The 23,615-nt window shown below is 53.7% G+C and overlaps 1 protein-coding gene across 3 annotated transcripts; it reads right to left on the reverse strand.

The window, feature by feature from the left end:
* Window positions 1–2,403: 2,403 nt before the first annotated feature.
* DUOX2 (dual oxidase 2) lies at window positions 2,404–23,461 on the reverse strand. 3 transcript variants are annotated; one of them, XM_035259548.3, is made up of 34 exons: window positions 23,260–23,461; window positions 22,684–22,767; window positions 22,329–22,418; window positions 21,926–22,090; window positions 21,137–21,324; window positions 20,750–20,951; window positions 20,477–20,643; window positions 20,017–20,077; window positions 19,792–19,888; window positions 19,295–19,385; window positions 18,921–19,023; window positions 18,198–18,361; window positions 17,447–17,622; window positions 16,458–16,576; window positions 15,958–16,095; window positions 15,657–15,770; window positions 15,250–15,452; window positions 14,758–14,943; window positions 13,256–13,481; window positions 13,077–13,170; window positions 10,981–11,171; window positions 10,442–10,511; window positions 9,990–10,073; window positions 9,288–9,466; window positions 8,900–9,130; window positions 8,615–8,714; window positions 7,568–7,617; window positions 7,190–7,317; window positions 6,827–6,980; window positions 5,428–5,660; window positions 5,033–5,191; window positions 4,526–4,681; window positions 4,176–4,304; window positions 2,404–3,880 (listed from the first exon to the last, which is right to left on the reverse strand). In XM_035259548.3, the coding sequence occupies exons 2-34, from the start codon at window positions 22,751–22,753 to the stop codon at window positions 3,758–3,760; spliced, it is 4,641 nt and encodes a 1,546-aa protein (XP_035115439.2). In that variant the 5' UTR covers window positions 22,754–22,767; window positions 23,260–23,461; the 3' UTR covers window positions 2,404–3,757. The 3 variants fall into 3 exon arrangements, with proteins under 3 accessions (XP_035115439.2, XP_054095562.1, XP_035115440.1); XM_054239587.2 differs by having other exon boundaries at window positions 6,827–6,947; window positions 22,684–22,845; XM_035259549.3 differs by having other exon boundaries at window positions 22,684–22,845.
* Between the last annotated feature and the right edge of the window lie 154 nt (window positions 23,462–23,615).

Here is a 23,615-nt window from a genome sequence, read left to right on the forward strand (position 1 = left end):
GAACATGGAGCAGGCACTGTGCTTGCCAGTGTGACGAGCTACTGTACCTTATCCCCAAAGCTGGATTGGTTTTTGGCTCCTGGAGGACAGGAAGTGTGCCTTGCTTTTTTTTGGACACTGTGGAATCTAATATGACCTGTGTTCACAGCAATTGTTCAATACATCTCCTCAGAACAATTAACAATGGAAAATATATTATCAAAATGCTTGATTGCTTATACATTTAGAGGCATCAGAATGCAAAGAGCAGAGACTCTGAGATATCATAGGACCTGGGTTCAAACCCTGATTTTGCCTGTTACTAGCTGGATGCCCAATGGGTGATGTACTCTAAGTCTCACATGCCTCATCTATACAATGGAGGCAGTAATACCTTCTCCAGAGAGTTACTGTGAGGATTAAGTGAGGCAATCTATGTAAATATGTTACAGGACCCAACACAAAGTAAACCTGTAAATGTTAGTTCCCCAGACTATTTAACCTTGGTTGAGAGGTCAGGGAAATTGTTTTCTTCTATCCATTTGAGACACCGAGCGCAGAAGGAAGAGGGAAGTTTTAGGTCTAGAAGGGGTCTTGGCTTAATCCTTTTTTTTTGAGACAGGGTCTCACTATGTCACCCAGGCCTGAGTGCGGCGGCTCGACCTCGGCTCACGGAAGCCTCCACCTCCCAGGTCCAAGAGATTCTCGTGCCCCCACCACCCGAGTAGCTGGAATTACAGGTGTGTGCCACCACGCCCAGCTAATTTTTGTGTTTTTAGTAGAGACAGGCTTTCGCCATGTTGACCACGCTAGTCTCAAAGTCCTAGCCTCAAGTGATCCACCCACCTTGGCCTCCCAAAGTGCTGGGATTATAGGTGTGAGCCACCATGCCCGGTCAGCCTAATTCTTTTATTTTCTTGGTGAGACAGACAGAGGCCCAGAAGACTCAGGTGACTTCCCTCAGGTTACCCGGTGATTTGAGCAGTAATCATAGAAACAAAACTCAGGTCCCCTGAGTCCAGCATTCAGTGGATTTTGGGCAGCATTTCCTAGATTCTCACTGCTAGCCTCTCACTGTCAAAAAAGGGAGTGCCTTCATGTTACAGTACATCCGACGTAACTATCCAGGGAGGGTAAGCATTCCTGTGAAATCAGGCAGAAACTTCCCAGGAACTTTACGGCTCCCTGGAGACAAGATAGGGAGGTAGTCACTTGGTCATTTTCCATTCCAGGCAAGGCCAGGATGGATGGACTTCCATATGATTGGGGTGGCTGGGGAGTGTGTTCCTCGGGGTTAGAGCAGGCCTCCTCCTGGCTTCACAGAGCCAGACCCCGGTGGGACACAAGAGGGTGAGCGGGGAGCTGGGGAGATGAGAAGGAGGGATGATCAGATAAGGGATAAATCTGGACTAGAAACAAGTTACTTACTGTTACTCAAGCCCCACAAACCACAAACTCCTCAGACTATGGAGCTCTGCCTTCAGAGTTTCAGCTTCTCTTACTAACATGTGATACTCATAAGAATGTTACTAGGCCCCAGGCACAATTAAGGGCTCTCCTTACATTAACTTCACCTGAATGCTTGCAGCTTGCTTTTGAGTGGTAGGATGAGTGTGTAGTTAAAGGCATGATCTCTGGTTAAACTCTCTGGGTTAAAATCTAATCTTCTCCCAAAGTGGGAAGATCTGCTTGAGCCCAGCAGTTCAAGACTAGTCTGGGCAACATAGTGAGACTCTGCCTCTACAAAAAAAAATTTAAAATTAGCTAGGTGTGGTCGCGCATGACTGTAGTCCCAGCTACTGGGGAGATGGATGCAGGAGGATTCTTGAGCCCAGAAGTTCAAGGTTACAGTGAGCTATAATCACATTACTGCCCTCCAGCCTAGGTGACAGAGCGAGACTCTGTCTCTAAAGAAAGAGAAACATAGTCTTCACTTACATTCCAGGTAACTTTGAGCAATTTGTTTAAGCCTCTTCATGCTTTCATATCCCTTATCTGTAACATGGGGATCGTGGTTGTTCTAAGGATTCAGTGAGTTAATGCATTTCAAGTACTTATCATAGCACTGGGCACACAGCAAGCTCTGTATGCGTTGTCAAGTTTTGTTGTCATCGTCTTAGAGGGCTTTCTTTAATCATCTAAGGAATTCCCCTTAGTCACTATCATTTCATAATTTTACCATTTTCAAAGCATTATGATCTGTGATCTTCTTCCTCTCCTCTCCTCTTCCATCTTGTTTATTGTCTGTTTCCTTTAACTAACATTTAAGTTTCCTAGAAGCTGTGCCTGTGCCTGGCACATAACAGATGTTCAACACAGGGAGGGTAAGAATTCCTTTGAAATCAGAGGAGAACTGTATGACCCAGCAATTCCACTCATAGATACATACTCAAGAAAAATGAGTGCACTATGGCCACCAAAAGATGGGTATAAGAACACTCACAGCATTTTTATTCATAATCATTCAAAATTCAAAACAACCCAAGTGTCCATCAACAGAGGAAGAAACAAACTTTGGTACATCTTTACAATGGAATACTACTCAGTAATGAAAAGGAGCAGACTGCTGATACACACAACAGCGTGGATGAATTACAAAAGCATTATGGTGAATGAAGGAGGCCAGTCTCAAAAGAGTACATTCAGTATGACCAAAACTGGATTTTGTAGAAATCACATCAATGGTTGCTTCTAGGAGTTAAGGGTGACGAAGTGGATGGGGTGCAAGGGAAGTTTCTGGAGTGATGGAAATGTTGAAATGTTCTATGTCTTGACCTGGGTGGTGGTAAAACATGTACACGGTCACTTATTATACCTCAATGTAAAATATTTTACAGCTCAGCTTTTTAGGAAACAGCCAGATGAAGAAGGAAAAGCAAAGGTCTTAAAGAGCTGAGTACAAAGGGGATGTTTCAGAGTGGCTCTTGCATAAGGTCCCTATCTGCCTGGGACTGATGGGGTTTCCTGGGGCAAAAGACTTTCAGTGCTAAAACTGGGCAGAGTCCTGGGCAAACCGGGACAGCTGGTCACCCAACTGCTGTGGAAGAGGGGAACTGAGAGTGAGTTCTGAACATCTAACAGAGAGGCTGGACTCCCTCAGCCCCAGAGCCCAGGGACCACTCTGGTAGACACAGAGAGGGGCCTACCCAGGGACCAGGGCAGTGGGTATCACTGGTAATGTCAGGGATATCAGGGCTGGGGAGGCATCTTTGTTTCCTGGTACCCTCCTCAAGGTTGCTGACTCTTTGGGAGTGGGAACGGGGAGAAGTCGGGCTGTTCCTTTTGGAGCTGGAGGGAAAAGACCTGGAGACAGAGTTGAGGCAGTTGGGCTCAGGTTCTAGGCACCACGGCTTCTGCACTGGGCTCTGAGGGGAATCTCAGCCAGAGTATCCCAGCCTCCTCCTCCCTCAAATGTCGGGTCAACCAAATACCAATGCATGCATCGATTTTGTGGAAGTCAATCAGAGATGTGGGGAGCTACTGGAGACAAGCACTATTGTACCTCTTTACCTCCACACTTGTCACAAGCAGGGACTGTCCTGTCCCCTCCCCATTTTGCTTAGAACCTGTCATGGTGCCATGGCTTGAACTGGGGTAGGGGGTGGTCTTCTTCATCTTCTCATGCATGGGACAGACAGGGTGATGAGGGAGGGGCTCTGCAGCCCTCCAGCTGAGGCTCAAGGTGGATTCTGACAGAGAGATTGCCAGCAGGGCTAGGCAACTTAGGGGCACAGAAGAGAAGGCAAGAGACTGAAAGCAGCAGCCAGGGAGTGCAGGCTCAGAAGTTCTCGTAGTGGTGAATGAAGTGGGCTCGGTCCTGCCTGTTGACAAGCTGACAGGCCTTCTCTACATTTTTAGTCATTCCTGGAGGGCCACAGCTGAATACCCCAACCTTGCGCACCTGTCAGGGGATTGGAGAGAGAGGGGAGCTTGCAGCCTGGAGGTGCTCACTCTCCTTCCTTGAAGCTCTGGTCATTCCTGAGCCTGGCTGGAATGACCAGGGCTTCAAGCTCAGGCCCTGAGAAGGAGGCTTGAGGTGGAGGGGGTGGAAGTCCTTCTCCAACACTTGACCCCATCTTAGGGCCAGCCTAGCGGGGAACATTCTCTGCTCAGAACAGAGCAGCAGGGTGCTTCAGGGCCAGGATGTCCCGGCAGGGGAAGGTCAGAGTTGCATGGTGGGAGAGACTGGGACTGACCTGAGGGTGGACCTCCTGCAGGGAGTTAAAGAAAGGCTCGAAGGGGGGGCGGCCAAAGTGGGTCACAGAGCGCAGGCCCGTGAAGAGACTCCGGTTCAGCACCTTCTGGAAGTGCCGCTCACAGATGTACTGGGGGCACAGGGGCAAGTCAGACCAACAACAATCAGGGCCAGCCTGAGCCAGCCCACACAGCCCAGGAGACAGAGACTGGGGAGGGGAGGGAGCTGGAGGCTGAGGGTCGGGGCCACCAGCTCTGTGCCTCCTGCAGCTCAGCCTGGTTGTCCACCCACCTGCCTGGCCATCTGCCCACCTGCCTGCCAAGCTGCCCTGCCTGGTGGGCCCTGACATACCAGCATGGTAGTCCTGAGGTCGAACTTCTCAGCCAGCTGGGTGATGTAGATGTGCACAGACACCAGGTCCTGGTGGTCATTCTCCTCCACCTCTCGGATGATGTCAGCCAGCCACTCAAACTGACGCTGGGTCCTTGTCACCCAGATGAAGTAGATCTGGGGACACATGGCTGGAGCTCAGGACCCAGCTCAGCTCAGTCTCCCTAGATCCCAGGTCCCTTCACCTGGGAGGCTGAGAAGCCCCAGACCGACCACTTGCAGATACCAAAGCTGTGGCAGGACCCACCAGCCTGATCCCGGGCTTCCAACTAACAGGTCCCAGCAGAGGCCCTTCTGGCTACACCTCCAACCTCCCTCCAAGTTTGGCATCTGAACCACTGGGGTAAGAATGACCCTTTAGACTCAGTGCCTGCAGTCAGGAGCTTTCTGTCATGGTCAACCACTGTGATGTGGGGACACAATTTGGCTACCTGTTCCCCATATGGCAAATGAGGGAGCGCTGCTCACCTTTTTACAAAGCATTTGGCTGCCCAAGGATGACTTGAAGACCAGGTCTTTGAGGATGGAGGCAAAGGGGGTGACCCCAATGCCCCCTCCCACCAACACTGACACCTCAAATTTATGCCACTCCTGGTGTCCCTCTCCAAATGGTCCATCAAGGTACAGCTGCCAAGAGAAAGGGGAGATGAGATGAGATGAGCCCTGCCCCAGCTCTGATGCCAGAAATGGCGACACAGGCAGAGAGAGGATACAGAAAATCAGTCTTTTCTGTGGCACTCCAGTCCTCTTCCTCTCCCAGGCTGGCCCTGGCATGGCTGGAGCTTCTAGTCTCAGAATAGGGGAGGGTAGAGACCCTCTGCCAGTGCCAGAGGTCCAAAAGCAGGGTTTCCAGTGACGGGCACCTTTGGGAATCCAGCACAGCCACTTCCCCTTGGGGGTGAGTAGATCTCCCTGAGGCGAGTGGTCCAGGGCCCCACTGCCCGGATGTGCAGGCTGAGTGTGTCCTCATGGGGGGCGGAGGTCAGTGTGAAGGGGTGGTACTCAGTGGTCCCCAGAGCCAGGCAGGCAATCCGCACCCACTGCCCCGACTTGTACTCAAAGCCCCGGGGCCGCTGGAACTGCAGGTAGGTCACTCCTGGAGGTCATAGACAGGGAAAAGCATAGATCAGAAGGCCTGCTCCTGGTACCAGAGGACGGACAGGCACTTGTCCTCTCCACACACCTGAGGCCTGCGGAATAGTCACATGGTCTGAGCAAGTGGGGCTCCGGGGGCTAGGAGTAGGAGGGTCCCCTTCTCTGTTTCCCAGGTAGTGCAAAAGCTGGGTTTCTCTGCTCCCCTGTTCCAGCCCCTCTCCTCCTCTCTATTCCCTCTTCCTATGAATGGCCCAGACCTCATACCACTGCCTTGAATACCAACCTGCAGGCTAGAAAGAACTCAGGCTCACCAGGGACCATCTCAGTGGCCACCAAACTTCCATTTGAGGGTGACCTTTCTACACACCTCCTGCACTATCATTTATCTGATGTTTTTCTTTGAACTAACTTTTCCAGTTCAATTTGTCTTGGGAGGGAACTTTATCATTAAGGTAAGTGGAAAACCACCAGTATCATGTGTTCTAAGTAGAAAATTACGTATTTTATTACCAAATTTCAGCTGGATACTGTTTGTTACCTGACCACAGCTGAGCCTCAGGCCTAATCTTTCTGTTGTGAAAGGAGATTTGCGAGTGCTAGAGAGTAGAAAGGCATACTAACGCCACTCTGAGATTCTGTCCTCGAGTAATCTCAATTGAACTAACGTTGCAGTGAGATTAATTTTTTTACAATGTGGGTCCTGAAGTTTAGACAGTCCTGCGATACATAAAATCATTTTTGCCGCCTTCTGTGATGATACCAATCCCGACTTTGGCCAACACGGACTCTCAGCAACAGACTGGCAATCTGGGCATTTGCCTGTCTCTGAGAGAAGGAATGGGACAGGCATAGATGGCTTCCTGCCCTGCACTTCCTCTGCACCCAGGCCACACGTGGAGGCCTTTCCCATCCTCAAACCCCTCTGTATGCACTTGAAGCCACCTCTTCTCAGGGTCACTTCTCACTGTCTGCACGTCTCCTGGGAGTTAAGCACAGCCCTCCCTGGGTCTGCTTCTATCAGGAAATCTTCAGGAACCCCCAGAGGGCATTTTTTTTGGAGACAGGGTCAGAGGCAGCGATGGGGTCAGGAGGCATGGTGAGCTGTCTCCCCATGTCTGAAGATTTAGCCTCTGTCACACCCAACCCAGGTCAGGTCAGTCCTAGTACCTGAGGGCAGCAGCTCCGCCTTCACCACGCTGATCTCCACCTTCTTCCGGCTCAGGCTCACCAGCTTGTCACCCCCATAGATGATTGCTGGGACCAGGAAGTAGATGTGGAAACGGGGCAGCTGGATCAGAGCAAAGCTACCGTGGATGATGAGCTGGAGACATGGCCAGGTAGTACAGCTCAGGCCCAGCCAGGCCCCTTCCTGGCACCCCCTCTTGCCCAGGCACTAGGCTGAGGTCTTGGGTCTTAAATCTCAAGGTCTCATTCTGAGATCTTAGATCTAATTCTCCCTCCTTCCTCCATCACCTTCCCGCCCCATCCTGAGGGCCCTGCTCCATGGCCTGGCCCAGAGAAGTCACTCACCAGGGCATAGAGCAGGACGTAGAGGTGGTGGGTCAGCCAGAAGCCCCGGAAGCTGCGGCGGCGGAAGTGGTGGGAGGCGAAGACATACATGATGGCCAGGACCACCAGCAGGAGCACCCCGGTCATACCTGGGGTCAGGAGGACAGGGCCAGTGAAGTCTGAGGACTTCAAACAACTGCACATTCCCCTACCTCACCCTCCCTCCTCTCTCATCCTTCCGGGGCCCCCGGAAAAGCCTGCCTAGAGGGATTGGAGCTGTGGCTTGTCTTGCAGGCTAGAAAGAGACCCTATGGTCACTATAGACAAGTGAATATTCAAAGAGAGTTGGAGACAAAAGCAGAAGTTCTCAGACAGAACTCCAGATCCCACATTTCCTACCTGGGACGGTCTGGAAGAACCACCAGTAGAACTTCTGGGGAAGCTTGGACCTGGGTAGCAAAGGCACCTTGAGCCTCTCTCTGGAGCAGGAGGGGCCCCAGCACTGTCACACCACATCATGACTCCTTTTCTGCTGGCCCTGACTGCTGAGGGTATGGGGCCTCCACCCAGACGGTCAGGGATCCCTCCAAGGAACTTGGCACCCAGCCTTCCATGGCTCCACCCTCTGTACCCAGCAATTTTTCCTCCTGTGTTATCCATGACTCCTGCTTCCTTGAGTCCCTGGTTCATTATTCTGTAAGTTCCACGAGGGCAGGGATTTTTGTTTCATTCCCTACTCTATCCCGAGGCTTAGAACAATACAAGACACACAGCAAATCTCAGTAAGTAGTTGTTGAATGACTGCATGTATCTTGATATCCCTACTCTGGCATCTGGGTGAACACATGGGACATGCTCCATAAATGTCTGCCCAGTAAATGGATGGAAGGCAGAAATGGCAAACTGTGTGTCAGGTGCATATGGGAAAGAGTCTCTGAGTTTATCTCCCAGACACCTTTCCTGACCAGTCACAGCCAAGTTCCTTCCTGAGAGCAAGAAGTTTACCGTTCAGCTTTCCCCGGGGTGACTAGCTTAGCACTGACCTTCTTGCTGAGTGTCTAAGGCTGTCTTTTTATTTTTTCTTTCTTTTCTTTTCTTTTCTTTTTTTCTGAGTGTCTTGCTCTGTTGTCCAGGCTGGAATGCGGTGGTGCTGATCATGGCTCACTGCAACCTCAAACTCCTGGGTTCAAGCAGTCCTCCTGAGTAGCTGGGACTACAGACATGCACCACCATGTGCCACTAATCTTTTTATGTTTTGTAGAGATGGAGTCTCACTTTGTTGCCCAAGCTGGTCTGGAACTCCTGGCCTCAAGTGATCCTCCTGCCTCAGCCCTCCCAGAGTGTTGGGCTTACAGGTGTGAGCCACTGTGCCCTGCCTGTTTATTTTTCTATTTTACCCTTAGGCCCACCCTAGGAGTCCCAGGAGAAACGTTCCCCAGAACTGACCCATCATTCACAAAGACGTTGGGGAATACACAGGCCAGCAGGCTGAGGGGGCTGACTGAGAAGACATAGACATTGACCGCATGGCCAGCACTGTGCAAAACTGAAAGAAACAGACCCTGTTAGAGATGACAACCAGGACAGACTCTACCTCCAAGCCCGAGGGAGGGAGGAGAGGGAAGAGGCATGGGAGGAGAGATGGAGGCATAAGGAGTTCTGTCTCCTCAGTTTCCCCCAACTAGACCCAGGGTGCTACAGCAAGGAGGAGGAAGCCTGGGAGCCACGTACTGGCCAGGACAACAGCAGCCATGGCGATCCAGCGGTGGAAGTCCACCGCGGCGTCGAAGGGCACGTAGCGGTTGAGGAAGGTTTCTCGCAGGAAGGTGATGAGGTTTCGGCACATGGTGAGCAGGATGTAGGAGAACATGAAGGAGACGCTGGCTGCTGTGCCCCGCGACAGGATGATGCCCACGAGGGTGGTCTGTGCAATGTCCGAGGGTGGTGAGGCAAAGGCATAGTCTGGGACCAGAGGGGGGTTAGATCAGCTTGGCACAAGAGGCCAGGGTCCTGAGCCCTGGGCTCTCCCATACAGACACTGAGGATCAGAGGGCTCGCCACTCCTCTCCAAGGGTCAGAGCCTGCTCCCTGCCCACTGCCCACAGCCTGGAACTCTTACAGTAAGCACGCTCTGCAAACAGGCCAACACAGATGGCTGAGAAGATTGCGACACACATGATGTGCCTCCGGTAGTTCTCCACGAAGCGCTTGTACTGCTGCAGCTTTTGGGCTAGGAGGCCTCGCTGCATCTTCTCTTGCAGCGCCTCTGTGTATAGCCGGGGAGAGGGCACCGCTGCCCTATAGCAAGGGGAGGAAGGGCAGCAGTGTGGTAAGGGCCTTCTGGCCATCCTTTAATGCCACCCTATGAAAGGTGACCTGGGGAATCTGGCAGGCATCAGGATGGGCCACAACAGATGAAAGGAAAAAAGCAATCTAGGGGCTTCTCAGTCCTCCCACACTTTACTTCCATCTGTGTTCCATCAACCCATGCCCTGTGTCCCTGCCATTCCCCCTTCTCCTGTCTGTTCCATCCTTGCCTCTTCCTGATTCCAGCACAGGCCTCAAGGCTGTGCCCAAAGCAGGCAGGAGCCAGGAGACCCCTTACTACCATCCTGTTGAGCCAGGACCCTTGCCTGAAGAATAGGGTGCAGAGATTGGAAGAGGATGAAAAGTCATTCAACACTATAGCCCCTCAGTGAGGTCAGGAACAAAATGAGACTCAGGATGGTCCCTTATATGTCAAGGATGTATGGCCAGGGCCTAGGGACTCTGAGACTTCTGTCCATGCCCCTTTGAGCCCCGGGTTTTGGGAAACACTCACTTTTTGCCAAACCTCTTCTTCAGCCCAGGGCCTCCCAGCTCTGGGGCTTCTGAAGCAGGGGGCCCCAGTCCCTGGGGGTGGGAGCTGAGAAAAAGAAATGGGGCTATTCTCTCCTTGTCTTTGCAGCCAGGAGAAGAACTGCCAGATCAGAGCATGATGTAGAGGTAGGGAGTGGGACCAAGCAGGGGGCAAGGTGCAAAATGAACTAATAGGATCTGATTATTTGTTTTGTAGAATGATTCTGGCCTGGAGTGGCAGGGAGAGAGCCAGGCATCTGAGTAGCATAAGGTGACGGAGGCAGCTGGAATTTTTGTGCTATGGCTGAACATGCACCAAGAGCTACTTTCAAAGGGCATATGCCTGATTTGTCTGGGATTGATCAATCCCACTCCCTTCATTTCTCTGCAGGGGGCTCAGCCAGGACAACCTGCCAGAGCCCCATTCCTGCTCACCATTTCCCAGGTGTCCGAGTGATGAATGAGACTCTACAGCTGATGTTTTGTCTAAAGATGTCTCTAATATCTAGAGAAGAGAACAAGAGGCGGGACTGGTTTCCCCACAAGGGCAGTGGGATAGGAAGGGAGACTGTGCTCTCCTCCCTCCTGGGAAAGTCCTGTCCAGATCTCTGACTCCAGCCCTGTTTCCCTCCTTCCCCACACTAAGCGCTCACTGTACACAGGACAGACAATGTGGCAACTTTGTGCAAGGAAGGGGACGTCCTCTTAGGTGGATGCAACCCTGTAGGTCCTTTGTGTAAAAGAAACAGTGCCTCTTCCTCTGGCCAGATATATCCTAGGGTAGATTTCAACCTGCTCCTTGACCTCAGTGAGCAACCTTGTGCAGTAGACAACTTGCACACCTGTATGTGTCATCCCAATTACATGTGATTGGTTCTGTACTAGGTAGCAAGGACTTGGGTCCTGCCCACTGGGCATTCTCATTTTGAAGACACCCCCCCACCCCCAACTGCAACCATTCCTCACACACTTACCACCTCCACCTCCACCTTTGACACAGAGCTGTGTGAAGCGGAGCTCGCTGTCATGGTCCCGCAGCATGAAGTGAAAATCCTCCCACGTCAGCTCCTCCTTGTCCTGGAAGCCTGACTCCCGGAACATGGACTCCACCACCTCGGCCAGCTGGGCCTTGGACAGGCAGTTGTTGGAGATCTCGATGAAGGACCTGGGGGAGGACCAGAGACACAGCAGCCTGTCACCTATCATGGTCAGGCTCGGGTAGGTGCCGGGTGGGGCAGGCCCTGGATTATCTAATGTGGTTACCATGACCCGGGAAATGGCACTGAGAAGGCCTGCAGCTGACACTAAGCTGGGTGGAGTGGCCATGGACTCAAAAGGCAGAACAGAATTGAAAGTGACCTTGACCAGTTGGAGAAAGCAGCTCTCAAACCTCAAACGGGGCATCTACAACTGGGATGAGACTCCACTGAGTGCAGGGATATGTCAGGGTGTGCATGGTCCTCTCTCATGGTAGGCTCTCTGCCCACTCTCCTTCTGTCGATACCTCCCACACCACCCCTGGGCTTCCCCTTTCATAGTATGGTGGGGGCAGCAGGGTGCTGGGGAGGGGACCTAACTGCAGTGCTGCTGCTTCCTTGTGCCAACACCCCAGGGCACAGGAGGGAGCGTCTCCACGCCCAACCTAACAGGACCCATAGTGGCACCTGCAATAGCCAAGCTCTGTTCATAGGTTGTACTTTGGGACAGAAACAGACAGACTATGCATGTTTGTGTAAGTCCAGCAGCATGCTGAGCCTGCATGGCACAGCAAGCACAGCCACCACCTTAAAAACATCATCCCAATGGGAGTAAGCAAGATACACACTGAGTTACAGGACAAGAAGGTGGGAACTCACCGGGTGCAGTGGCTCATGCCTATAATCCCAGCACTTTGGGAGGCTGAGGTGGACAGATCACTTGAGGTCAAGAGTTTGAGACCAGCCTGGCCAAAACAGTGAAACCCCATCTGTACTAAAAATACAAAAACTAGCTGGATGTGGTAGCTCACACCTGTCATCCCACCTACTTGGGAGGCTGAGGCAGGAGAATTGCTTGAACCCAGGAGGCGAAGGTTGCAGTGAGCCAAGATTATGCCACTACTCCCGCCTGGGTGACAGAATGACTCTTTCCCAAACAAACAAACAAAGAAGGTGGGAACTCAGCCCTTGGAGCCCAGGACCCTCTCCTAGATTCCGTAAAGCCCCACCTGGGACTGGGCTTTCAATGACAACCCAGTAAGGTACAGACTGCGGTAGCTTTGCCCTTTCAGAAGCCCTTGTCCGGTTGGGGTGTCTGGACTACATGAGGGATGTAGCGGTTAAGGGGAATGCTTAATGCAATGGAGAAGCTTAAAGGGACAGACAAATTAAAATAATGGGGCTGTTATATCTATTCTTTGTATTCATTTGCTCACTTATTCATTTTGTCTTAGTTATGTATGAAATGCCTGCCCTGTGCCAATCACAATGTGGAGAAGCTGGATTCAACAGGGAACAAAGCCTGCCCTTATGGCGTGGAGGGGAGCTGTGTTACTGACACATTCATTGTCTTCAGGAATGAGAAACACAAAGCTGCTTTTTTAAATAAGCACATTAAAACCAGAAATGGCTTAAGATGCAGGAAAAATGGTTGGAATATAGAGAAGCCTTCCACATTTCTCTTCCTATCATGGTGATGAATATTGGAACAGCGACCAACGTCATCCCTTCACAATTTCACTGGGGAAAGCACAGTGTTAGGCACGCTGTAAAGCAGTTTACAAAGATCCAAGGGCATCCAAGAGGGATTAGTGGATTTTTGTTGTTGGCCATATTGGTGTTGGGTTTTGTTTTTTTAACCCGGGAGACTTTTCTGGCTGGCGTTGACAGTGAAGACAGAGACTCTCCCAGAGGCAGGAGCCAGTCAGGTAAATTTTGAAGGTGGATACTCTGGGAGTTTAGGATGTAGTGTCTAGGCCACCCCTCAGCACAGATGACCACATAGCCTCTTTGCTAGCCCTCCTCTGACTCGACCTGTTTTCCTGTTTGAAACACACCAGGAAGTCTCAGGATTAGAAAGGCACACCCCATACCGCATCATGGTGAAGAACTCGTCCTTGGAGAGGAAACCATTCTCATCCAGGTCATACATGGTAAACATCAGACGGGACTTATCCTCCGGGGAGCCTGGGACGAGAAAAGGGGATGCAGGTCATCTCCTTGCTGAAAGACCCTGGGTCCTTGGATAGCCTGCCACCTCCCAGCCCCCTACCTTTCATGAAGACCACCAGGATGTCCAGGAACTCCCGGAAGGACAGGTAGCCATTGCCATCCTTGTCAGCCAGAGAGAACATGGACTCCACAAACATGTCCTGGGGCTTAAGGCCAAGGGACTCGGCAAACTCAGCCCTGCTCAGCTCGCAGGTCAGGGCCTCCCGCACCTTCTGGGAGGAGTCCAGGGGCAGGGTCCCTGCATCAGCCTGGTTGATGTCCAGCACCTGCACTTGGGCAGCAGCAGAGGGAGGGAGAGAAGGAAGTGAAGCCTGTGCTGGAAGCAGTTCAGTGACCCTTCACATCTCCCCAAAGTCCAAATCAGAAAGGCTGAACCCTGGTGGTTCTCCTGATCCTTAGATATACTGACTGGGGCCTCTGTTCTCCTAGAGATGGGGGAATCAAATCTCTAGCAGCCTGCCCATTTCTTCCTGGGCCCAAGAACTGGGAGCTTCAAACAGTGGAGATGGCGCTGGGGTAGGGAAGGGGAAGTCCAAAGTTGAGGGCAATGAAAAGTGAAAGCCTATACTGGGGACAGAAGATGAGACATAGTAGACAAGATTCTCTTGCCTCAGCCTCCCAAGTAGCTGAGGGAAGGGGCTGGAGTGTTGCCAATTCAGATAAGGCTGCCACGTGCCTGTGATTTGGTCTCTGCCCATTATGCAAAATGTTTAAAAGTCACATATAACAACCATTTTTTTTTTTCTGAGATGGAGTCTCGCTGTCGCCCATGCTGGAGTGCAGTGGTGTGATCTTGGTTCACTGCAACGTCTGCCTCCAGGATTCAAGCGATTCTCTTGCCTCAGCCTCCCAAGTAGCTGGGATTACAGGTGTCCACCATCACACCCAGCTAATTTTTGTATTTTTAATAGAAACAGGGTTTTACCATGTTGGCCAAGCTAGTCTCGAACTCCTGACCTCAGGTGATCCACCCACCTTGGCCTCCCAAAGTGCTAAGATTACAGACATGAGCCACTGTGTCCCGCCACAACCATTTTAAATGCCTACAATGTACCTACCACTTGGGCTAATAAGCACTGTACATAAAACAGTGTTTTTCAAACATTAGAGTATATCTGAATCATCTGGAGAGCTTGTTAAAACACACATTGCCAGGCTCCACCCACAGAGTTCCTGATTTGGTCTGACTGGGTAGGTCAGACTGAACACGTTCCTAGGTGAGGCTGATGATTGGGTCCAGGGGCCAACCTCTGAGGACCACTCATGTAGACGATCTCACTGAATCCTCACAACAATGCAATGGGATGGACACAGTTTTCATCACTGTTTTATAGATGAGGAAACAGAAATACAGAACAGTGATAATGTCACTTGCCTAAGGTCACACAGGTAAGTAAAGTGGCAATGCCAGGGTTTAAACAAGCCTATCTGTCTCCAGGCCATAGAGCAGAAGCTTAGTTCACCCACAGGGGGTTCTATCCAGCCCAGGTTTTCTCCATTCCTGGGGTTGGGCCCATCTCCAAAAGGCACAGGTCATGGCACCTGAGCAAAAAGGTGTCTGAAGAAGATCTCCAGGATGCGTTCCCGCTGCTGCTTGGTCACGGCCTTCCTAAGTAGCTCTTTCTCACTCATTTCAGCCACACGGAGGCCCAGAGCCCAGCGCACACAGAAGTCCTGTAGCTGCCGCACAAAGGCTCCCCGTTCCTCTTCAGAACTAAACAGCAGCACCTGGGTAGGAGGAAGGCGGCACTGATGTAGGGAGCTTCCTGGAGCTTCTGCTTCCGCCTCCCCATAAAGGATCTTGGGTTGAGAGGAGGGGAGAAAAGCTCCTGCCATGCATCCAGGCCGGGGCCAGGTGTGTGGCCAAAGGGGGTCAGGTTGAGTCTGGAGGCCTCTGAAAGGAGCCCTCTCCCCAGCAGCAGCTGTCATAGGTGAGCTCTATAACTGAGGATGGGGGGGGGCCTAAGAGGCCTCACTTATGAAAGTGGAGTAGTATGAGGGCAGCCCACACAGGGGTGGCAGGACCAGCCATACCAGGTCATACTCCTTGGGGATCTTGAGCAGCAGGGTGCGGCAACCTCGGTTGCTGGACACGATGAGATTGACCTGCTGCCAAGGCTGCAGCTGGACCAGGCGGAGCACAGTGAGACGCCTGTTTAGGACCTGGAGACACCTGTCTGGCAGCAGCTGGATGATGATGGGACAGTTCCTCTCCTTGGGGCCTGGCCACTCCATCGCTGGGGACGGGATGATTGGGCCAGGTAGTTCAGCAGATGTCCCCAGGTCCCCACCTTCAGGCTGATTCCACTGGAGTCTGAGCAGGCACCCTAAAGCCTGGCTTTCCTCCCACTCTGTAACTTGGTTCTCTCTCCCAGACTTCTTCCCCCTCCAACCTCCCTGTCGCTCTTCCCTCCCCGCTCCTCTGCCCAGCCCCTTCTCACCTGGCACTCCGTCTTTGGCTGCTTCCTTTTTCATGCTCTCTTTGCCTTTCTTTTGCAGCTTCTTGCGTTCTCGGCCCCGGAAATAGGCCACCACTCCAGAGAGAAGCAGACTCACTGAAGGGGATCAGAAGGAGCCAGTGAGGAGGGAGCCTCACCTAGAACTTCACTGAGGCTTCCAACATGGCCCCTCTTTCCAAAGGTTCCTTGAGCCTAATCTCAAACTGTACCAAATAGCCACCCCCTCAGGCCAGCAGGAAATGAGGGGCAGGGCCAGTCTGCAGGAGACTGCATAAGAGCTCACCTAAGGGAAGGCAGCAGAGAGCCACGATGGTGATGGCAAAACCAGGACTGCTACCCTCAAAGAAGTCAAGCACAGTCAGCGGTGCACATTGGGGCAAGCTGTCAGTTGTGAGCTGTTTAGGCTGAGGACAGGGTGCACCTGAGGGAGAGGGCACAGAAGACCTCAAAGTCTGAGGATCCTGCAACTTGGCCAGACCTCTTTCCCCTCTATCTTACCAAGGACCAAGATATCATCTGTCTTCCCCAGGCCCACCTCCCTGAAACTGTCTCCCTCAAAAAGTTCCCATCCACATCCCATCTCCTGGCATCTACCCCATCCACCCCTTCTCGACTCCAGGGTGCAGCTTGTGTGCCAGTTGAGGTCCCAGCCTAATGCAGGCCTTCCAGCCCAACACAGAAGGTGCCTGGCTCCCTGGACAGCACTAAGTGATTCCCCCACACCCTCAACCTTGATCCTTCTCTGGCCACTGTCACTCACTTGTGTTCTCCCAGGACACTCACCTTTATGCCAGACAAAGACACTGGGCTGCAGAGCACTGGGGTCGAGGTTGATAACAGCAACCAGCACGTCCCGCAGGGTGGTATTTCGGATTTCTTCAATCTCCTTCTTGGAGAACAGCCTAAGATGGAAGAAGTAGAAGTCACTGGGATGGAAAGGGGATGCAGGCCTCCAGCAACCCCAGGCCCAAGGACCCAGTGAGAAAAGAGACCCAGAGGAGCCAGGTGAGGCAGCTCACACCTGTAAACCCAACACTTTGGGAGGCCAAGGCAGGTGAATCACTTGAGGTCAGGAGTGAGAGACCAGCCTGATCAACATGGTGAAACCCCGTGTCTACTAAAAATACAAAAAAAAAAAAAAAAAAAAAAAGCCGGGCACGGTGGCTCACGCCTGTAATCCCACTTTGGGAGGCCGAGGCGGGTGGATCACGAGGTCAGGAGATCCAGACCATCCTGGTCAACATGGTGAAACCCCGTCTCTACTAAATGCAGAAAACTAGCTGGGCACGGTGGCGCGTGCCTGTAGTCCCAGCTACTCAGGAGGCTGAGGCAGGAGAATTGCAGAATTGCCTGAACCCAGGAGACGGAGGTTGCAGTGAGCTGAGATCGCGCCATTGCACTCCAGCCTGGATAACAAGAGCAAAACTCCGCCTCAAAAAAAAAAAAAAAAAAAAAAAAATTAGCTGGGCTTGGTGGTGCAGTAAAGTAGAGGATTCCCAGCTCCAGCTACTCAGGACGCTGAGGCAGGAGAATTGCTTGGACCTGGGAGGTGGTGGTTGCATTGAGCCAAGATTGCACCACTGCACTCCAGCCTGGGCAACAAAGCTAGACTTTGTCTCAAAAAAAAAAAAAAGGGCCCAGAGGGGTTTGGAAGTTGGGAAGGGGGTGGTGACTGGGAATCAAGGGCTCATAGAGGCTGTCTAAGGCCAAGCAGAGGGTTTGGGGCCCAGGCTGGGGAGGAGCCTGAGGTGGGGGGCCCAGGCAGGCCTTACCCATTCCTGCTGTTCTCAAACCAGTAGCGATCACCATCCCGCAGCCGTGCAAACTGGTCGAGGACAATGGTGCTGAACAGGGGTCCCGGGTCCCCATGGCTCTCCAGGAGCCCCCCAGGGAGCAGCTCTAGCTTGGATAGGTCCTGGTTGTACAGGGCAGCTGTGGCCTCCAGCACCTGGATCATCACAGAGATAGGGGTGAGTGGTGCAGTGTCTTTTGTTGGGAAGGGCAGCCACTGCTGCCCCCTCCCTCAGACACAGGACCCCAGCAGCTGCCTGGCTTGCTGTCCAGGCCTGATTTCCTTTTTTAGATAAGTCCCCTCAGGCAGGGCAAGTCTGGTGGAAGGTTCAGTGTGTCCCTAACCACAGTGAGACCATGGTCAGGTGCCCGAGGACCATATCTTGTGACCATCACTACTCAGTCTGCCTGACCTCAATGATTAGCAGCTTCACGGGCACCCAGCCCTTGGTGTGGGAGCCTGCAACAACAGGACAATGGCATCCAACCCAGGAGCCACCCTGCAGGAATGGTACAATGCAGTGGTTGGGAATATACTCTGGAATCAGATGGCTGAATTTAAGTCCTGCCTCTACAATTTACCAACTATGTCATCAATAAAATGGGGATGATGATTATATATACCTTATGACATTATTATATAGATTAAATGAGTCAACATACATTAAGGGTTTGAAACAGTATTGCTATAGGAAAGCTTTAGCTGCCAGTATTATTGTTACTATTCCTGACCTGGGGGTCCACATTAGGGTTGAGATCACTCCAGTTCTTTGGGATGTCCAGCCCCCAGGCCAGCAGGGCCTGTCTATAGCTGGGCAGCCCCATATCTCGGCCACGTTGGATGCTGCTGGCCACATAGTCTGTACGGGAAAATTTGCCAGGGCCAGGCCAGTAATCTGAAGAGGAGAGAAGACCAGACTATGAGCTTTGTCCTCTCTACCCTTTCTTGCCCTGCAGCCTTGTATCCAACTGTTGGCACTATGGTTCTTCCCTCCCCACTACCCCCAGTGATCCACATGAGATCTGTGCCCATGCTCACCTTGCCTTGCTACAAGGCCAATGTCACCATGTGTGATCAGGGCCAGTTTTTCCAGTAAGACCCTTCCTCTAAGACTCAAGACTATTCTAGTCACCAAGCAGTAAATTCCCTGTCCTATGCCTCCCTAATTTCAAGACAGGGCTGAAGGAAAACCTTTAGAGACCTAACTAAGCACCAAAGAGACTGTGATATCACTCCTTCCCAATACTCACACATAGTTAATTTAAAATAAAAGCAATACAAAACTGTAAGAAAAAAAACTTCAAAGTTCATTTTCTTCCTATGGCTACTTAAAGTCTGTGTTTGTGTCTGTGTTCCTGCATCGTGGGTGCCCTAGGTCTGCCTGCTGATGAATCCAGAGGGATCCTCAGGCTTCCTGGCCCCTTACCACCCACCCCTTCTGGCTCTGAGCTCACCCCTCAGATCTTCAACCACCATCCTGTCCTCCAGCTCCGAAATCTGGGAGGCCATTCCCAGTAGCAGTTCATTCACCTCCTGGGTACTGTTCAGATTGGGGTTCTAGAAGCAAACAACACACTCGAGATAGGCTCTAAGGCCCCTACTCAAAGCTTAGTCTCTCTCAGCCTGGACCACTTTAGCACCCCAGGACAAAGGGCCCTTGGCCAGTCCCAGACTCTCTCGAGCTGTTGTCCCTGGATAATTTCCTCTACCCTTCATCTCCCAGGAACCTGGGGCAACAACACCCAAGAAGTGGGATTGTTGCTTTTCCCAGCCTGTTTGAAGAGACTGACCTTGACCCATCTTCCCCTGACCCTGACCCCAGTCTGACCTCCCGAATCCAGTAGTTGTTGCAGACCCTAAGAGCCTGGGAGTTTTGAAAACCCTTGTTCAGGACCTTCCGGAAATGACAGCTGGCATTTCTGAAATGGAGAACAAAGATGGGGTTGAGTGTGCTGAGGGACTCAGTGGGGGTTCACTAGGATTGAGCACTGGCCCAGGAACTTCCTTGAACTTGACAGAGATTTGGCAATGCGTGTTTACTGAAGATAGCCTGTGCTCCTAGTCCAGGTAGGGTGGGGAGAGGAGGGAAGGGGAATGACCCAGCTGCTAGACAAATCCAACACTCAGCAACCAAAGTTCAGCCATTAGGAGAGCTGGGGAGACTTCCCAACTAAGCCCAAACCTCTTAACCCTGTTCCAGGGCCCCAGATTTTGCTTCCCTTCTCCAGTGAAACTGTGAAAGAGTGTGAAAGGCCCCAGCTTCCAAGGCAGCTCATTCTGCACCTTTCTCAGTGTGGTGCCCACTCTCTGCCAGCCCCTCCTCACCTCATGTAGATGCCAGGGGGCACCATGGTGGAGAAGAACTGCTCAGAGGCCACCACAAATTCCGGGGAGATGCTGGGGTCTAGGAAAGGACGGTATCCTGCAGGAAGAACATCGAGATGATAGGGAGATAGGTTCCTTGTCTCCCCATCCTCCCATCACACACACCTGTCTTCTTTCCCCACAGGATTCTCAGCACAGATGACCTCCGACTCCTCACTCCCTCACCTTTATACTCCGGGAGTGTTTTCTGCAGGAAGCTGGGCAGCCACTCATACACAGCGATGTTCTGAGGGGCAGAGAGGGGCGAGGGGAGGCGCGAGTTGGACCAGGCGGGGCCTGGAAGGGTCTGAGCCCAAGGACTGCTTCCATGTGGAGATAAGGACCAGGCAGGGGCAGTCATGGAAGAAACGACTCAAACAGGAGCGGCGTGAGGCCTGTCCCCGCAAGGAACCAGGGCATTTGGGGCAGTGGGGGTGGGGAGGTGATAAATAATCGTCGCCAGCCAGATTTCACCTATAAACAGCGCGTGCCTCCCTATCATTTACAGGAGCTTCCCTAGACCTCGGCTGTCTGGGAAGGGGTTTCTGGGTGAACGTTGTCCACGGATGGGGAGCTCCGTGGGCAGCGGAGTCTCCGGTGGGCCTGCACGCGGAAGCGGGGACGTCGCAGGGCGGGGACGGCTGACCTGGTAGGTGGCGATGACCCTCTTGCGCGCGTGCTGGAACAGCTCCTCGTCCCCCCAGTCTGGGTGCTGGCGGGCCAGCCTCTGCGCGCACAGGTTGTGGTAGCGGAACCAGAGCAGGCCCAGCGCCTGCAGGAAGGGCTCCCGGTTCCCTCGCTCCGCCCCGAAGGCTGCATCCGACGTGGGGGCGCAAGGGGGGAGATGAGCCGTAGCGTGACCCCGGGAGCCCACACTCGCAGACCCCCAGCCGGCCCCGTCTCGCCCTCGCGGCCTCACCGTACAGCCCCCGGGGCCCGCTCTGCCCGGTGGCGGGGTCGGGCGCAGCCCACATGAGCAGGGGGTTCTGCGAGTCTCTGGGGAAGGCAGGGTCGGGCCCCGACGCCAGCTGTCCCCCAGAGAAGCTCCGCAGCGCGTCGTTCCAGGAGTGAGAGGAGCCATAGATGGCGCTGCCGTCCAGCCAGCCCGTCACCTGGTTGGTCTGCGGGGCAAGCGGCGGGTGAGCGGGGGTCGTGGGGGCGGCGGCGGGCCAGGGAAGGCCGGGGGGCCCAGGGGGTGTCCGGGGCTGGGGAGTGAGCGCCTCTCCCTGCCAGGCCCTTCCAGGCCTGCAGCCCGGGCCCCACCTGCCTGGGGTGCAGCCCCTTCCTGCCGCCTCCCCTGGCTCACCAGGTCCCGGGGGTTGCTGGGGCTGCGTCCGGTCTCTGGGTCCCAGCGGCTCCTCTGGAAGGGCAGCACCACGTCCCCACGCTGGTCGGGGTCGAATACGGGGTCTCCGGGCGGGATGCGGATGTTGAGGAACTCGGCGGGGCAACCGGGCGTTTCCACGTCGACCACGTCGGAAAGAACATGGTAGCCTGCGGGCATGGGGCGCAAACAGGTGAGCAAACCGTCCGTATCGCGCCCTCCACCACGGCCTGGTCGGCCTCCAAGTGTCCTCAGGAGCCGAAAGACAGAGGTCCCAGTGCCAGCTCCGCTACCAGCTCTGCAGGTTAGCCCCAGGGAGCATCAATTTTCTCATCTGCAAAGTGAGACTATAACGAGTTCCCTTTCTACCCAATTCACAAAGCTCTTGTGAGAATTCAAATGATATAATTTATGTAGGGGCGCCTCAAGTCAGTCCTCCTCCCTCTGGGTGGGGGCGGGGAGAGGTAAGATGGTCACTAACAAATGATGAGGAGAGCGGTGGCTGGGGGAACTCAGTTCCCAAGAGCTATAATGGGAGTCCAGTGACACCTCTAGTTTGGAGCAAGGCGTAAGAGAAAGATTAGTGAGCGAATATCACTGTGTCAACATGCCAAATGTCTTCGAGATCAAGGCAGTCTCGAAGTGCTGCTTAGAGAGGAAGTGGTTGAGTCTAGGATCTGTCTCCTGTGGACTCGCAGAGGGGATCTGGCCCCTCCCCCAGGCTGAGCAGAGCGCCAGATCAACCCCACTGGTCTCCTCCTTATCCCTCACCAAAGAAGACCCCCAGTACTGTGCGGTTGCGAAGCGACGGCAGCCCGGCTTTTCCCAGCGTGGCGGCGTCGCTGAGCCGGCGCGGGTTGGGCAGCTGCGGCTCCTCCACGGCCTGATACACACCGTCGGCGTAATTGGCTGGTATGCGGCGCTGCAGCCGGGAGCCTGAGGAGGCAGGGAGCGGGGCGCTAAGCACTCCATCCCTAAGATTCCCTAACCCTCTCCCTAGCCTCCCTCAGCCGCTATCCCTCTTCTCAGACGGAACGATCTCTAAAGGGTCTCTTGGCCCCAGGAGCTGTGTAGACAGAGGAGCTGCTGGGCGAGTGTTCCCCGCAGATTCTCTGCTCAGAGGCTCCCAGCACCCGCGAGCCGCGGCCCCAGCACCAGCGGCTCCAGGACGCACCAACAGCGCCAAGCTCGTGGTGCCTCAGGTTGTTAAACCAGCCGTCGTAACGCTGCACTTCCCAGGGCAGTAAGAGTGCTTCCTGACCGCCTGTGGACACGGAGAAGGGCCTCCTCAGCACTAGGCTCCCAGCTACCCCTCCCGGACCCGACGGGCTCGGACCGTCCCTACCCAGCTCGAGGAGCGTCCCTAACCCGACCCAAGTGTCAGGCGGCACTAGGAAGTTTCCCATCCCGCTGGGCTGCGCAGCGAACTGACCTTCCAGTCTCAGGGAGCCGCTTGCCGCACATTTCCCCTCCCTACCTCCCAGGGGATCCTGGGGGACACCCGGCAGCTAGAGGAGCCGGATACTTGCCCGCTGGATACAGGGATCCAATCAGCAGAGCTCCCAGGAGCATCAGTTCCTCTGATCTTGCACGGAGCATGCCAACCCTGCAGCCTGCGGGGCGGGGGTGGGGGTGGCAGGTGGTATGTGAAGGCCACTGTTAGGGTGTCCTCTATCCCTCCCCTCTCGTTCCTACAGAGAGAAGGAGGAACGCCAGCTGTTTCCACTTCTGGAACGTAGCTGTTAGAAGCATCACTGAGGGCCTGCATCCAAACACCACTCTTTCAGGACAATTGGCAGCTATGAGGCATGGACACTGTTCCCCATCCGCCACCCCCTCAGATAGTTAACCCCCGACCATAGGAATCCACTGGGCAGGAGTCTCCTGGGGCATCGGGCGCGCCCAATGTCTCGAATGTATCACCTCCATCACTAGCACTAATCCGACAGGCTCCGCTTCTCCTCCAGGAGGTAGGGAAGGGAAAGAGGCTACTGAGTTGGGAGCTAGGGACCTGCAGCACCCTTCCGCAATGAATCCCCCTTCCCCAATGAACTCCCCTTCTGCAGTGAACGCCTGTCCGTGATGAGTGAGGGCTACGGTCTAACCTGTGGTTTATGGTGGTGTCGGGTTCAGACGTCTTCTTGTCTCTTAAAAATCTTCACTTCTGTGCTCTACTTCTTGACTTCACCCCCGCTCCTCCAGCTCCGCTGATCCTCAGCCTCCCTGGCTGCACTCTCACCTTCCTCTCTGGGTCTTCGGTCTCACCGCCTCGCCAGTGTTGGCTCAGGACAGACCTGCGCCGAATCTGAGCATCTGGACCCAGGGCTCACCCTCCTGCTGTGCAGGCGGGGCCCTTATTTGCATAGCCTCTTTCCTCTGGGACTCGGCCGCTGGGCTGGGACACCTGAGTGGCACGCCGCCCACTCTGCTATAAAAGGGGTCCCGCGCGGCTTCCAAACTC

This window comes from Callithrix jacchus, chromosome 8 (assembly GCF_049354715.1).
Source record: "Callithrix jacchus isolate 240 chromosome 8, calJac240_pri, whole genome shotgun sequence".
Taxonomy (NCBI): domain Eukaryota; kingdom Metazoa; phylum Chordata; class Mammalia; order Primates; family Cebidae; genus Callithrix; species Callithrix jacchus.